General features: G+C 49.5%; 1 protein-coding gene across 1 annotated transcript; it reads right to left on the reverse strand.

Moving 5' to 3' along the window:
- Positions 1 to 3,266: 3,266 nt before the first annotated feature.
- MRPS21 (mitochondrial ribosomal protein S21) lies at positions 3,267 to 8,359 on the reverse strand. Its single transcript, XM_056852905.1, has 2 exons — positions 8,277 to 8,359; positions 3,267 to 3,453 (listed from the first exon to the last, which is right to left on the reverse strand). Exons 1-2 carry the CDS (start codon positions 8,357 to 8,359, stop codon positions 3,273 to 3,275), a joined length of 264 nt encoding a protein of 87 aa, XP_056708883.1. The 3' UTR covers positions 3,267 to 3,272.
- Positions 8,360 to 14,083: the final 5,724 nt, after the last annotated feature.

Consider the following 14,083-nt stretch of genomic DNA (forward strand, 5'->3'; position numbering starts at 1 on the left):
CGCAAAAGTCTGCTGCCTCTGGCTCTCGGTTTTTGGGTTTCTTTTTAAGGGCCCGCCCGCCAGGGCCGCCTTCAAGCGCCGGCTGAAACCGAGGGAGGCCTCCTCCCCCTCCCAGGCCTACCGCAGGGCGCCCAGAGCGCTATCGGGGGCCGCCCGCAGCAGCCGCGAAGAGGCAGGTGGAGCCTCCCCGTGCAGGAGCAATCTACCGCGGAGCAGCAGCCGGAGCGAGGGCCTCCGCCGGGCCCGCCCCCCTCCCTCGCCCTCCGGCAGGCCTCGGCCCCTCCGGGGGCGGCAAGCCGGGCCGGGCGTCCCCACCGCGGCCGCGGCCTAGCCCGGCTCCCCTCACCTCAGCCGGCCGCCCAGCGAGGAAAGGCCGCGCCCGCCGCACACTCTCTCCTCCCGGACGGAGACGGAACGTCGTCGGAGAGCGGGCGGAAGCGGAAGGGAGCGGGAGGGAACCGGAAGTGGAAGCGGCCGCCACGGAGATGCGGCGGCCTAGAGCGGCTGGAGGGAGGGGTTTTGTGGCTGCTTTGGCTCCCTCGGTTTCCGGGGCGGGGAATAGAGGAGGGGGCGTTTCTCCCCCGCTGCAAATGGAGGAGGCCTGCTCCCTCGCGCCTCGGAGTTTTCTTTTGGAGATAAGACGGGCTTGCCTCGCAGGGGCGTTGTAAAGGGGCCAGGATAAGAACATCAGAAGAGCCCCGCCGGCTCAGACCAGTGGGGGTCCATCTAGTCCAGCATCCCTTTCTCACACAGGAGCCAACCAGTTCCTCCGGAGGTCCAGGAACAGGGCATAGAGGCCCAGGCCTTCCCCTGATGTTGCCTTCTGGCAGAGGGATTCAGAGGTTGACTGCCTCTGAACATGGAGGTTCCCTTTAGTACCCATGGCATGAGAATATCAGAAGAGCCCTGCTGGATCAGACCAGTGAGGGTCCATCTAGTCCAACATCCCTTTCTCACACAGGGGCCGACCAATTCTTCTGGAGGTCCAACAACAGGGCATAGAGGCCCAGGCCTTCCCCTGATGTTGCCTTCTGGCAGAGGGATTCAGAGGTTGACTGCCTCTGAACATGGAGGTTCCCTTTAGTACCCATGGCATGAGAATATCAGAAGAGCCCTGCTGGATCAGACCAGTAAGGGTCCATCCAGTCCAGCATCCCGTCTCACACAGGGGCCAACCACTTCCTCTTTCAGTACCTTCCCCGATGTTGCCTTTTGGCACTGGGATTCAGAGGTTGACTGCCTCTTAACATGGAGGTTCCCTTGACTCCATGGCACAAGAACATCAGAAGAGCCCTGTGGGGTCAGACCAGTGAGGGTCCATCTAGTCCATCCCGTCTCACACAGGCCAGCTGGTTCCTCTGGAGGTCTACAACAGGGCACAGAGGCCGAGGCTTTTATAAGAACATCAGAAGAGCCCAGTTGGATCAGACCAGTGAGGGTCCATCTAGTCCAGCATCCCGTCTCACACAGTGGCCAACCAGTTCCTCTGGAGGTCCAGCAACAGGCCACAGAGGCCCAGTCTCTGATGTTGCCTCCTGGCTCTGGGATTCAGAAGTGGGCTGCCTCTGAATGTGGAGGTACCCTTTAGTCCCCATGGCATAAGAATATAAGAAGCACCCTGCTGGATCAGACTAGTGGTCCATCCAGTCCAGCATCTCCCCTCTCACAGCGGCCAACCGGTTAAGACCTTCTGCCCCGCAGAGGGTTGTTAATCAAGTGCCTGTACAGGGGAGGAGGGTTGAATTTTTGGACTTTTAAAATGGCTCAGCCAATGCAGATGCTCTCCATGGATTCTCCCCACCCCCCTCGTGGAAGTGAGCTGCACCTTTGCAAATAACTTTTGACATATATGAGTATGTGTGGGATAGAAAGCCAGTGTTATGTAGTGGTTAGGGTTCAAATTTCCACTGCTGTGAAACTTACTTTGTATTCTTGGGCCAGTTATTCCCCCCCAACCTATCTCACAGTTGATGTGAGGATCAAAGAGGGAAGGGACCATGTATACTGCTGAGCTTCTCAGGCGAAGGGTATGATAAAAAATCAAATACATGACAATCCACAGAGAATCTGACTAAACAAACGTTTTAAGAAAATCCAGAAAATGTGGGTTCAAAAACATCACTGGACAGTGTTATGTAGTGGTTAGGGTTCAAATCTCCACTGCTGTGAAACTTACTTTGTATTCTTGGGCCAGTTATCCCCCCCCAACCTATCTCACGGTTGATGTGAGGATCAAAGAGGGAAGGGACCATGTATACTGCTGAGCTTCTCAGGCGAAGGGTATGATAATCAAATACATGACAATCCACGGAGAATCTGACTAAACAAACGTTTTAAGAAAATCCAGAAAATGTGGGTTCAAAAACATCACTGGACAGGTTACGGGCAGTTTAAACCCAGTTTAACATTTTCTGTTATAAATAACCCTTTTCCTATGAGAACTTTTATTGCAATAGCTTCCATCCTCAATACAATGAAGTATACAGGCAAAGGAGAGGGAAATTCCCGAGTATCTCTGGAACAGCCTAAATATAAGAAGAAGAGTTGATTTTTATACCCTACTTTTCTCTACCTTTAAGGAGAATCAAACCATCTTACAATCTCCTTCCCTTCCTCTCTCTGGATAGCCCCAGGCTAGCCTGATCTGGTCAGATCTCAGAAGTTAAGCAGGGTCAACTGTGGTATTTGGATGGGTGACCACCAAGGAAGACCAGGGTCATGACGCAGAGGCAGGCAATGGCAAACCACTTTTGAACATCTCTTGCCTTGAAAACCCTATGGCAGGGTGTGAAACATAAGGCCTGTGGGCCAGATCCGGCCCCTTGAGCGCTCTTATCTGGCTTGCGAGCCGTCTAAAGCAACCCCCACACACACACACACTCTTGATCTGGGCTGGCGAGGCAGGGTGCGGCACAGCCAAGTGACATTTATGTCATATCCAGCCCTCATAACAATTGAGTTCAACACCCCTGCCCTACAGGGTCGCCATAAGTCAGCTGTGACTTGACAGCGCGCACACACCCACCGAAGAATAGCAATCCAAGAAGGAGTTCCCCCCCTCATGACTCTTGAACATAGGTACAGGAGACTAGGACATTGAATATTTGTTTTCGATGGAACCAGCTTTATGCTTTATTTGTGTCTGCAACTGTCCTAATCCAAACAAAAATCCCAGAACCAGGCAGGGCCTGATCTCCCCAGCTGATTCATCCAGCCGCATTCAGAAAGCTGTCAAAAGGGCATCCGGGTTCTGCTGCAGAGCCCCTTCCAGACTAACAACCGAGCCAAGGGTCTTGGCGATTTTTCCGCATGAGGAAGTTGATCTTCCGGGCCATTTCTGTGTTATAAATCCTCCGGCACGTTTCGTAGGCTACCCGCTGCCTCCTACGGCACGGTTTCTCATAATACCGGCGTCGCTGGGCTTCAGCAATGACCCCATCCATAGTCAAGATTCTGCAGGGAACAAAAAACACGCTTAGAAGGCGAAGAGAACAACATGAGCTGTCCCCATAAATGTAATAAGTTTACTTGGCAGTGCCCCATGATGGAAATCCCATTTAGTCATCAGCACTGTTATAGGGATTACTGATAAGTATTAAGTGAATACTTAATAAGTAGTAAGTGAATACTTAATTACCAGTAAGTATTAAGTGAATACTTTGAACTCTCAAAAAACATTGCAAATGCCAAGGTTAGAGCCAAATTGCAACATAATGCTGAAGAGAGTGGACAGGGAGAAGCTTTTCTCCCTCTCTCATAATACCAGAACGGGGAGTCATCAGCTGGAGGGTGATTCAAAACTGATAAGAGGAAGTATTTCTTCACACAACACATAGTTAAATTGTGGCACTCCCTACCCCAGGATGTGGTGATGGCTGCCAACTTGGAAGGCTTAAAGAGGGGAGTGGACATGTTCATGGAGGAGAGGGCTACCCATGGCTACTAGTCAAAATGGATTCTAGTCATGGTGCATACCTATTCTCTCCAATATCCAAGGAGCATGCTTATTATATTAGGTGCTGTGAAACAGGCAAGATGCTGCTGCAGTCGTCTTGCTTGTGGGCTTCCTAGAAGTACCTGGTTGGCCACTGTGTGAACAGACAGCTAGACTTGATGGGCCTTGGCCTGATCCAGCGCGGCTTTTCTTATGTTCTTATGTCTTAATATTGTCGAAGGCTTTCACGGTCAGAGTTCATTGGTTCTTGTAGGTTATCCAGGCTGTGTAACCGTGGTCTTGGTATTTTCTTTCCTGACGTTTCGCCAGCAGCTGTGGCAGGCATCTTCAGAGGAGTAACACTTATGTCTTGTTTGTGGGTTTCCTAGAGGCACCTAGTTCACCACTGTGGGAACAGTCTGCTGGCCTTGATAGGCCTTGGTCTGATCCAGCAGGGCTTTTCTTACGTTCTTAAGATCTGGGATGGGCTCTCCGGATGTGGTTTCTGACCATAAACATTGGATTTTACTTGGTCTGTGTGGGGTGGGGATGCGAGCGCTCTGCTCCCTTCTCAGGCTGCAATTTGGGCTAACTGCAGAAGGGGGGGCTAAAAGCATTGCTCCCTGCTGCAGTTGAAATTCAGATGCCTCCCTGCCTCCTCTTTAGTTTAGAAAAGGCATCAGGGGATCCAATCCTGAGTCTCCAAAATAGTGTGGACTTCAGCCCTTAGAAAATGAAGGAATCTTTCTGTTGCCTGTGTTGACAAACCTGCACACTCACACACACATCCCACTGCAGCCGCCAAGAAGAAGATCATGTTCCATGCAGGATCTGAGAGTGGAAAGGCTGATGGGGTCTCAAGTGGTTGTCCTGTTTTGCGACATAAAAAGCCCAGCCTGGCTGACTGAGAAACCCACAGCCAGCTCCAAATGTGAGGGACATTAGCATTCACATGGCTGGGCAAGCAGCCCTGTGTGTCAGCATGGAACACGCAGATAAAAAATAGTCTTGAATGGGATCAGAGCCCCGCCCCCGGACCCTCTGTGCCCAATGAGAGGGCGCCCTGGCATCACCTCCACCCGGCCGCACAGCCAATCCGAGGGCAAGCCCTCTCTCAGAAGGGAGTTATGCAATCTCATGAGCATCTGCTCCATCCCGAGGGCACAGGGCTGGGAGGGAAACACATGTTTGGCTCACTGGCGACAGGCAGTGGAAGAGAACGTGCTGGGAAAGGCGAGAAGGGGGAGAAAAACAGAGGTGTTGCAGTTCAAGCTATTCTTAGCCGGCCACAGGGATGAGGCGAGCAGGAGAGCAACGCAGAGGGCAGGACTCGAGAACCCCAAAGCCAGCAGCAGCTGGTTTGAGTATAGAATCATAGAGTTGGAAGGGACCTCCAGGGTCATCTAGTCCAACCCCCTGCACCATGCAGGAAATTCACAACCGCCTCCCCCCCACTCCTCCAGTGTCCCCAACTCCACGCCAAGAAGATGGCAAAAATCACTTCAGAATCCCTGTCCAATCTGGCCTGGAGGAAAATTGCTTCCTGACCCCAAAGTGGCGATTGGCATTACCTTGAACATGTAAGAAAGGGTCCCGAGTGCCAAACACTGACGCAACCCTTCCTGCCCTCCCTCTCATGATCTGTCCAAGTTCACAGAATCAGCATTGCTGTCAGATGGCCATCTAGCCTCTGCTTAAAAACCTCCAGGGAAGGAGAGCTCACCACTTCCTGAGGAAGCCTGTTCCACTGAGGAATGGCAAAGGGAACACTGGCAGTCTTTAAACAGAGGCTGGACAAGCACTTGTCAGGGATGCTCTAAGTTGATTCTGCATTCAGCAGGGGTTAGACTAGATGGCCTCTATGAACCCTTCCAACTCTGTGATTCTATGACTCTGTCTGCTGAGAGCCTCCTTGACCACACTGCTTGCTTTCAAAGTCACCCCCCCCCAGCTTAATGTGGGCTGAATCCCACAGATCCATTTCATTAATAGTGGCATCCCCCCACCCCGCCCGCACTTTCCACATTGAGCTGGGGAACATTCCTTGGGCCGAAGAAAGGCACTGCTGTTAGTAGAATGAATCTATGTGATCCTGCCCTATATGAAGAAGAGTAAGAGTTGGTTTTTATATGCTGACTTTCTCTACTTTTTAAGGAGAGTCAAACCGGCTTACAATCTCCTTCCCTCTCCCCACAAGAGACACCTTGTGAGGTCGGTGGGGTTGAGGTCACCCAGCTGGATTGCAGCTAGCCCGCATTTAAGAGACTGGACTTCAAACAAAGCGTTGCAGTTGCAGTAAAGCAAAGGAAGCAACAGGGTTACTCAAAACTCATCATCAGAAGAAAGCTAAAGTGAGCATTTTGTAATTAAGGGAACCCAGCGTGTTTAGAACAGAGGTCCCCAATAATTTTAGAGCCTATGGACACCTTTGGCATTCAGCCAGCATGGTTTAGTGCAGGGATGGGGAACCTCAGGCCAATTTCCTTGGACAATTTCCTTGGCCCTCGGGAGCTCCAGGGCCGGGTGTATGTGTGTGTGGGGAGGCGTGGAGGCTGGGGCCTGGTCGCGTGGGGCTGGCATGAGTGGATGTGTGTGTGTAGGGGAAGGCTTTTCTTTCTTTCTTTTCTTTTTCTTTCCAAATACCAAGACGACGGTTACACAGCCCGGATAACCTACGAGAACCAATGAACTCTGACCGTGAAAGCCTTCGACAATATTTTGCTTTTCTTTCTTTTCTTCCTCTTTTTCTGTCACTCTCCTTTCTCTCCCTCTCTCCCTCTTTTTCTGTCTCTTTGTCTGTCTCCCTCTGTACTTTTCTTTCTTTCTCCCCCTCCCTCCATTTCTTTCTCCCTTTTTCTCTCTTTCTCCCTCCCTCCCTTTTTCCTTTTTCTGTTTTCCTTCCTTCCCTGTGAATCAACTGTGGGCTGCGCCCCCCTGGAGCCTCGTTTGCTTGGGCCCACCACTGGCTGCCCTCCCGCTTGGGAGGGGGGAGGATGGGGGGAGCGGGGGCGCCCTCCAGGCCTTCTCTGCGTTGCCTCCCCTGGGGTTGCCAACCTCCAGGTGGTGGCTGGAGACCTGGCAACCCTAGCCTCCCCCCCGCCAGGAGATCTACACCTGGTTATGGCCCCCAAATGATGTTATAAATGTGCAAATGGCCCTTGGCAGGAAAAAGGTTCCCCACCCCTGGTTTAGTGGTTAGGAGGGGTGGACTCTTAATTTGGAGAACCGGGTTCGATTCCCCACTCCTACACATGAGTGGTGGACTCTAATCTGGTGAACCGGGTTGGTTTCCCCACTCCTCCACATGAAGCCTGCTGGGTGACCCTGGGATAGTCATAGTTCTCTCCAGACTCTCTCAGACCACCTACCTCACAAGGTGTCTGTTGTGGGGAGGGGAAGGGAAGGAGATTTTAAGCCACTTTGAGACTCTTTAAAGGGAGAGAAAATCAGGGAATAAAACCCAGCTCTTCTTCTTCTCCTTACAAAGGGTGGTGGGTGCAACCACAAAATAGCTACCATGGGAGGCACAGCCACACATATACCCAGAGGAAGCCCAAGAACAAGGGAGAAGAGGCATAATTTTTAAAAGACGCTGGTAGAGAAATTAGAGAGTAAAACCCAACATTGTGGGGGTAGCTGCAACCAAAGCAACATTATTTGAATCTGCACAGCCAACCAATGGCCAGTCAGAAGCCGTGCCAGGCATGAGCACCACCTGGCATAGCCCACTTTCTGAAAACACTTGGCAGGCGCCCAAAAGTTGTCGGCGGGGCACCATGGTGGTTGGGGATCCCGATTTAGAACCACATTTATTTGCTTTATTTATAGTCTCACAAAGGCTCACGGTGGATTACAAAATATAAAAAGAATGCAATCAGACAGCGTATGGCAACCCATGAACATGCAATAGGACTAGGATTACAGAATTAGAGACAACGTGACACCACTAACCTGAAGGACCAGAATCGCAAAGTCCGTCCCCTTTCTTTGCCCTAACAGTAAGAACATGTAACTCCTACAGAGGTCCAGTCATACATGGAACTGCCTTATACTGAATCAGACCCTCGATCCATCAAAGTCAGTACTGTCTACTCAGACCAGAAGCAGCTCTCCAGGGTCTCAGGCAGGGGTCTTTCACATTGCCTACTAGCCTGGTCCCTTAACTGGAGATGTCGGGGATTGAACCTGGGACCTTCTGCATGCCAAGCAGATGCTCTACCACTGAGCCACAGTCCCTCCCTGTCACAGCCAACAAAGCAGCTGAAGCCACACACATCGGCCTTACCGAAAGATGAGCTCCCCCACCCCACCCCGGGCAGAGAAGGACAAAGGAAACCTTTACCTGTTGAGTGCTCGGTAAGCAGCCTCCACATTCCCATCAGGGACCATCACTGTCCGAGCGATGAATTTCAAATGATTCGCCATGCTGGCTGTGCCCGTTTCCACACCACGGAGCCAAGGTCGCTGGGGTCCGGCCCAGGCAGAGCCCCGGAGCTGGAAACCTGATTTTCAAAGGGCAAGGGGGAATTCCAAGAATTAAGCATTGAGTGACAAATCCTTGCAAGCTTGAAAAGACTGGAGCTGGTTCCCAGTTCCTTCTTTGCAAATCGAACCATACCCCTGTCATCTTGAAGGGTGCAGTCCTCAGAGCCTGGGTGAGCTTGACCTGGGGTTAGTCAAGCGCTCTTTTGGGGGCACAGAAGGGATGCAGCCGCCCCAGTTCCTTATTAAGTGCATCTTAACTATCATCATCTGCTGGCCTCCCTATCCCGGGGGGGCGGGTGCTGCTGATTTCTTGGCCCCCTTAAAGACGGCCTTACCGTACAGGGTTGGTGCACGGCATGGTACAGAACACAATAGCATGCAAAGCATTTTTGCAAACTCCAAAGCACCAAGCACAAGCCAGCGAGATTGCCTTATTGCACCCTTAACTGTAGCCAGGAGAGCCATGGGGGGGGGGGTAGGTCCAACCTGCACCCCTTATTTGGAGGGGGGCAACGGAGGGGCACCTCCCCCTCCCCTTTTTTAAGAGGATAAGAGTTTAGGGTGCTCTACAATAGAAGAGTGCCTGCTGGCTGTTGGGGTTGGGGAATTCCTGCAGATTTAGGAATGGAGCATGGGAAGAGTGGAGTTTGGGAAAGGGCCTCAGCGAGGTCCCTAGAAGCCCACCCTCCAAAGCAGCCATTTCCTCCAGGGGAACTGATCTCTGTCGTCTGCAGATCAGCTGCCATTCCGGGAGACCCCCAGGCCCCGCCTGGAGGCTGGCAACCCTCGAGGGGCAGATAGAATCTCGACCATGCTTATAAGAGGGAGCGGGGGAGAGAGAGGAGCGCTCTCCCATGGCACCACAGCTCCAGCCGCTTTAGTCCGCCTCCTCCCCGGCGGCGGCTTCTACTCGAGGACGGGGATGCGCGCGGCCTACAGGGCCACGATCCGAAGAGCGGAGGAGGAGGAAGCGGAGGAGGGGGGGAAAGCAAATTCGCACTCACCTCCCTCGCCTGACACCGAAGCCGAGACAGCCCCGGAAGCGGAAGCCCTTTCCCGGCGCTCCCCCTACTCGGCGCCAGGCTTGCGGCCTAGTCCCGGTATCCATGGCAACGGGCCCGGGCCGGCTCCCTGCTGCCTTCGGTTTCCACCGTTTTTAAGAAACGCGAGACCGCTTGCAAAACAGTAACGCGGGCCAGAAAGGAACATCCCATAATGAGAAGGGCAGAAATCGAATACAAATGCAATACTCGGACAGTTTCTAATTGCAACGCCATTATAAACCTGGAGTCTCCAGGCTTAACGCGCTGGGTTTTAGGAAACAGACTCAGAGATATTGGTTCTTGTAGGTTATCCGGGCTGTGTAACCGTGGTCTTGGAATTTTCTTTCCTAGGAAAGAAAATTCCAAGACCACGGTTACACAGCCCGGATAACCTACAAGAACCAATGAACTCTGACCGTGAAAGCCTTCGACAAGACTCAGAGATACTTTGGAATCAAGATAGGTCAGTTTAATATCAAACAATAGCGGTAGATAGAAGGCAATACATTTGCAAATGGGGGTTTATGAGTATTGCTTTCCTGTTGCATGCATTGTTTCCCTAATGGAAGCTCTCTCTCCAGGTTTCTCTGAGTCCATTCTTACATACAGCTTGATGTACAACCTGGAGTTCTCCCACACTAGCTTCCTGCTTGAGGACGCTGCTCTTAAAATAAGTTTCTTTTAACTTTATTTTTAATAGTAGAAAAGGGCAAGAGTCCAGTAGCACCTTAAAGACCAACAAAAATATTTTCTGGCAGGGTAGGAGCTTTCGTGAGCCACGCTGTGGCTCACGAAAGCTCATACCCTACCAGAAAATATTTTTGTTGGTCTTTAAGGTGCTACTGGAAAAGTAGTAGAAAAGTAGTAGAAAAGGGCAAGAGTCCACGCTGTGGCTCACGAAAACTCCTACCCTGCTGTGACAGCAGGTAGACTTCCCCTGACTATGGAAGATCCACTGATTTAGCAATTTGTAATAATCTTTTTTCCTTTCTGTAAAAATGTATTAGGGCAGCCAGGGAATAGCTTGTTGCTGGGCAGAATATCCCTGTATGTCTGTGTGCTAAGGAAGTGGGTTAAGAGTCATGGAGAGTCAGAGTGAACTATAAACATTGATAGGAGAAACTGGATAGAACTGAACTGTACTGCGCCGCCTCTATGTCTGGAGTGCTATCAGCCTACCCTGAATGTTGATGGGTTGTCATATCTTGAATTTGGATAAATATCCCTTCCTCAGTATGATCGGGGCTCAGAGATTTTTACTCGATAGAGTGCTCTGGGTCGCAGCTGCCAGAATAAACTGTTTTCTTGAATAACGATCTGCAGGTCTCTCTCTCCCCCCACGAACCCCCATTTTGCCGTATCACTGCCAGAAAATATTTTTGTTGGTCTTTAAGGTGCTACTGGACTTTTGCCCTTTTCTACTACTGGAGATTTGGGGTGCCTCCTGGGGAGGGGCCGTGGCTCAGTGGCAGAGCCTCTGCTTGGCATGCAGAAGGCCATAGAATCATAGAGTTGGAAGGGACCACCAGGGTCATCTAGTCCAACCCCCTGCACAATGCAGGTCCCAGGTTCAATCCCTGGCATCTCCAGTTAAAGGGACTAGGCAAACGGGTCGCTGGGGGTGTGTGTGTGGGAGAGGTAGTTGTGAATTCCCTGCATTGGGCAGGGGGTAGGACTAGATGACCCTGGTGGTCCCGTCCAACTCTATGATTCTCAGTGGGTGATGTGAAACACCTCCACCTGAGTCCCTGGAGAGCCGCTGCCGGTCTGAGTAGACAATACTGATTCTTGTAGGTTATCCGGGCTGTGTAACCGTGGTCTTGGTATTTTCTTAGGAAAGAAAATACCAAGACCACGGTTACACAGCCCGGATGACCTACAAGAACCAATGAACTCTGACCGTGAAAGCCTTCGATGAGACAATACTGACTTTGATGGACCCAAGGGTCTGATTCAGTATAAGGCAGTTTCATGGGTTTATGTGAGGGTGGGGTTTGGAGAGGGGAGGGACCTCATCGGGGTATAATGCCATACAGCCCACCCTCCAAAGCAGCCATTTTTAACCGGGGGAAACAATGTTTATAGTCTGGAGATTAGTTGTAGTTCTGGGAGATTTCTAGACCCCACCTGGAGGTTGGCAACGCTAGATGGGGATCTCAGATGCATTGGCATGCATGATGAAGTTACTCATTTAGTTGCCAGCAGGTGGCGTAGTCCCTTACTTCTGCTGCCTGGAACTGACAGGTTAACAAGGGGAAAGGGACAGCCCATCAGTCAACTATTAGGGTTGGGAAATACCTGGATATTTGGGGGGGCGGTGCCTGAGGAGGGCGGGGTTTGCAGAGGGGAGGGACTTCAATGCCATAGAGTCCAAAGGCCAAAGCGGCCATTTTCTCCAGGGGAACTGATCTCTGTCGCCTGGAGATGAGTTGTAATAGCAGGAGATCTCCAGCCGCCATCTGGAGGTTGGCAACCCTAGTAGGTTGCTTTTGCGACCTACTGATGCACTTTATGAAATTTCATGCGGACTCTATAAGGACTGAGTATTGTTCCCGTGGTTCACTCATGCACTTTATGAAATTATTTATGTAGACTGAATAAGGATTGAGAATTTGGGCTCATATTTGTATTGTAAAGCCCTTATTGAAAGTTGGGGTCTTAATTACCTATGTGATACTTTTTTGCTCCAGAATTTTGTTCTTTGTATGTTTCCAATACATATTCTTAATAGCACTAATTGCTATAGTTTGGTCTTCTTATTATAGAAAGAATTGTCTTGTGCTACTTTCTTGATTTCCACACTCCATACTTAGCACTTGCAAGCCGTTTTTTGATTACTGCCATCTGGAGGTTGGCAACCCTAGGGAGAGCCATTGTAGCTCTGCCTTTGCACACACCAGGGCAGGGTGGGGTTGCCAAGCTCCAGATGGTATGAAGAGGCAGCACGTGGCTCAAAAGAAATTAAGTTAAATTAAAAAATCAGAACCAAAGTTCTAACTCTAGTAATAATAGTATATTAATCCAAGAATACACAAACAAGGTAAACCAAAAACACGAAGTGTTAATGTCACACTGTGTGCCTCGCAGGGCTTAAGACAAATTAAATGTAGCCAAAACCCGGCTTATGCAAGTAATTGTTGTGAGAATTTTTGTATTGAACATTAGTTTATATTAAATATATTAGTTTATATTAAATATTAGTTTGGGTTAAGAAAAGCCAATTTTATTAATCTGTAGTTTATTAATCTATAACTTAGAAGCCATATGAAGACCTGACTCTTAGCTGACCTCAGCTCCAATTAGGATCTTGACCCTAAAGGGCATAGGAGATTGCATTGCTAGGAGCTAGTCACCCAAAGCACATTATGTACTCCAAATCATGTTCTGAGTAACAAGGTCACGGATGCAGTGAGGAAATTGTTTATGAACACAGGGTAACGGATGAACGGATGGCTGTCAGAGACCTGGACATGGAAAACTTATTTTGGAACAGGATATTCCAAACAACTTATAGCCATGATTTGTGAAAACTCATCTCCTAACTAATTTGGCAGGAGGGGGCCATTTGAGACCTCTCTCACACAGTTCAACCTATAAAAGGCTTTCAAAGAGCCCAGCCCGTCGTCCTTCTAAGAGAGAGACCCATTTCTGTCTCTTCCTTGGAACGACCTCAGAGATCTCTGACTGTTTGTCTGTCAGTGTGCTGTCATATATATATTCAGTTAAGTATTGCTTTCTCTCTTTGCTTTATATTTCCTTGTAAGTATAATAAAGTTGCATGATTTACTTTATACGTTTGGTGTACTGTTTTAAGAGTGTGTAGTGTGCAAGATCTATCTTTTCCTATCAAACTCTCTAGCTCCTGCTCTGGTAAGTAGCAGGCGGAGAGACTCTAAGTAGCAGGCAGAGAAGACCAAAAAAATAAAAGAGCGCAAGGGAGAGAACTTGAAAAATTCTCCCAACAGTAATATAATAAGAAATTCAGTATAGCCAACAGGGGCTTGTATTTTTACATGAAAAAATCAATTGCACATTAATCAAGAAGAACAAGCAAAAAAAAGAGGTCCGTGGCAGGGTCTGACGCAAGGACGCATTTCGAATATCTTCTTCAGCTTGCCGACCCCAAGGCGTTTAAAGGGACCACCAATAATAACAACATCCAATGTTATCGCAGTGTATTTCTATAGAAAATAAACAGAAGCCTAAACAGCTAAGTGCTATAGAGCAAGAATATAAGCGAAAGAGCTGATTAAAAGCAATTTTGTAATGAACTTAGTAAGTAACAAAACAAAGTGGATTACCCACTGCTTCAATGGAGTAAGCAGTCACTACTGCGGAACTTCACAGAAGGTGTTCCTAAAGTATAATAAGGCAAATTATTAAACTAAAGGCAGGACTGGAAGTTATGCCTGATCATATGAAAAATAGTTCTCACCCATGTTGCAACGCGAAGTCTTAAGGATTCAGTGTAGGAATAATTCAGTGTAGAAATAATTTTAAAGAAAGGAGCCCACGGGTAGTTAGCCTAAGCTTCTTCAGAGTGAAAGAGGAATGCTACTCCGTATTGAAGTACTCACAGCTGTGGGCTTGATACAAAGTGAAAGAAAATTATTAAGTGACA

This window comes from Euleptes europaea, chromosome 7 (genome assembly GCF_029931775.1).
Source record: "Euleptes europaea isolate rEulEur1 chromosome 7, rEulEur1.hap1, whole genome shotgun sequence".
Lineage (NCBI taxonomy): Eukaryota > Metazoa > Chordata > Lepidosauria > Squamata > Sphaerodactylidae > Euleptes > Euleptes europaea.

Excerpts from the sequence above, each read along its gene's own strand:
- MRPS21 (XM_056852905.1), bottom strand. The coding sequence starts at position 8,359 with ATGGCGAATCATTTGAAATTCATCGCTCGGACAGTGATGGTCCCTGAT. Across the intron at positions 3,454-8,276 it reads GCTTACCGAGCACTCAACAG|AATCTTGACTATGGATGGGG; the intron begins GTAAAGGTTTCC and ends TGTTCCCTGCAG.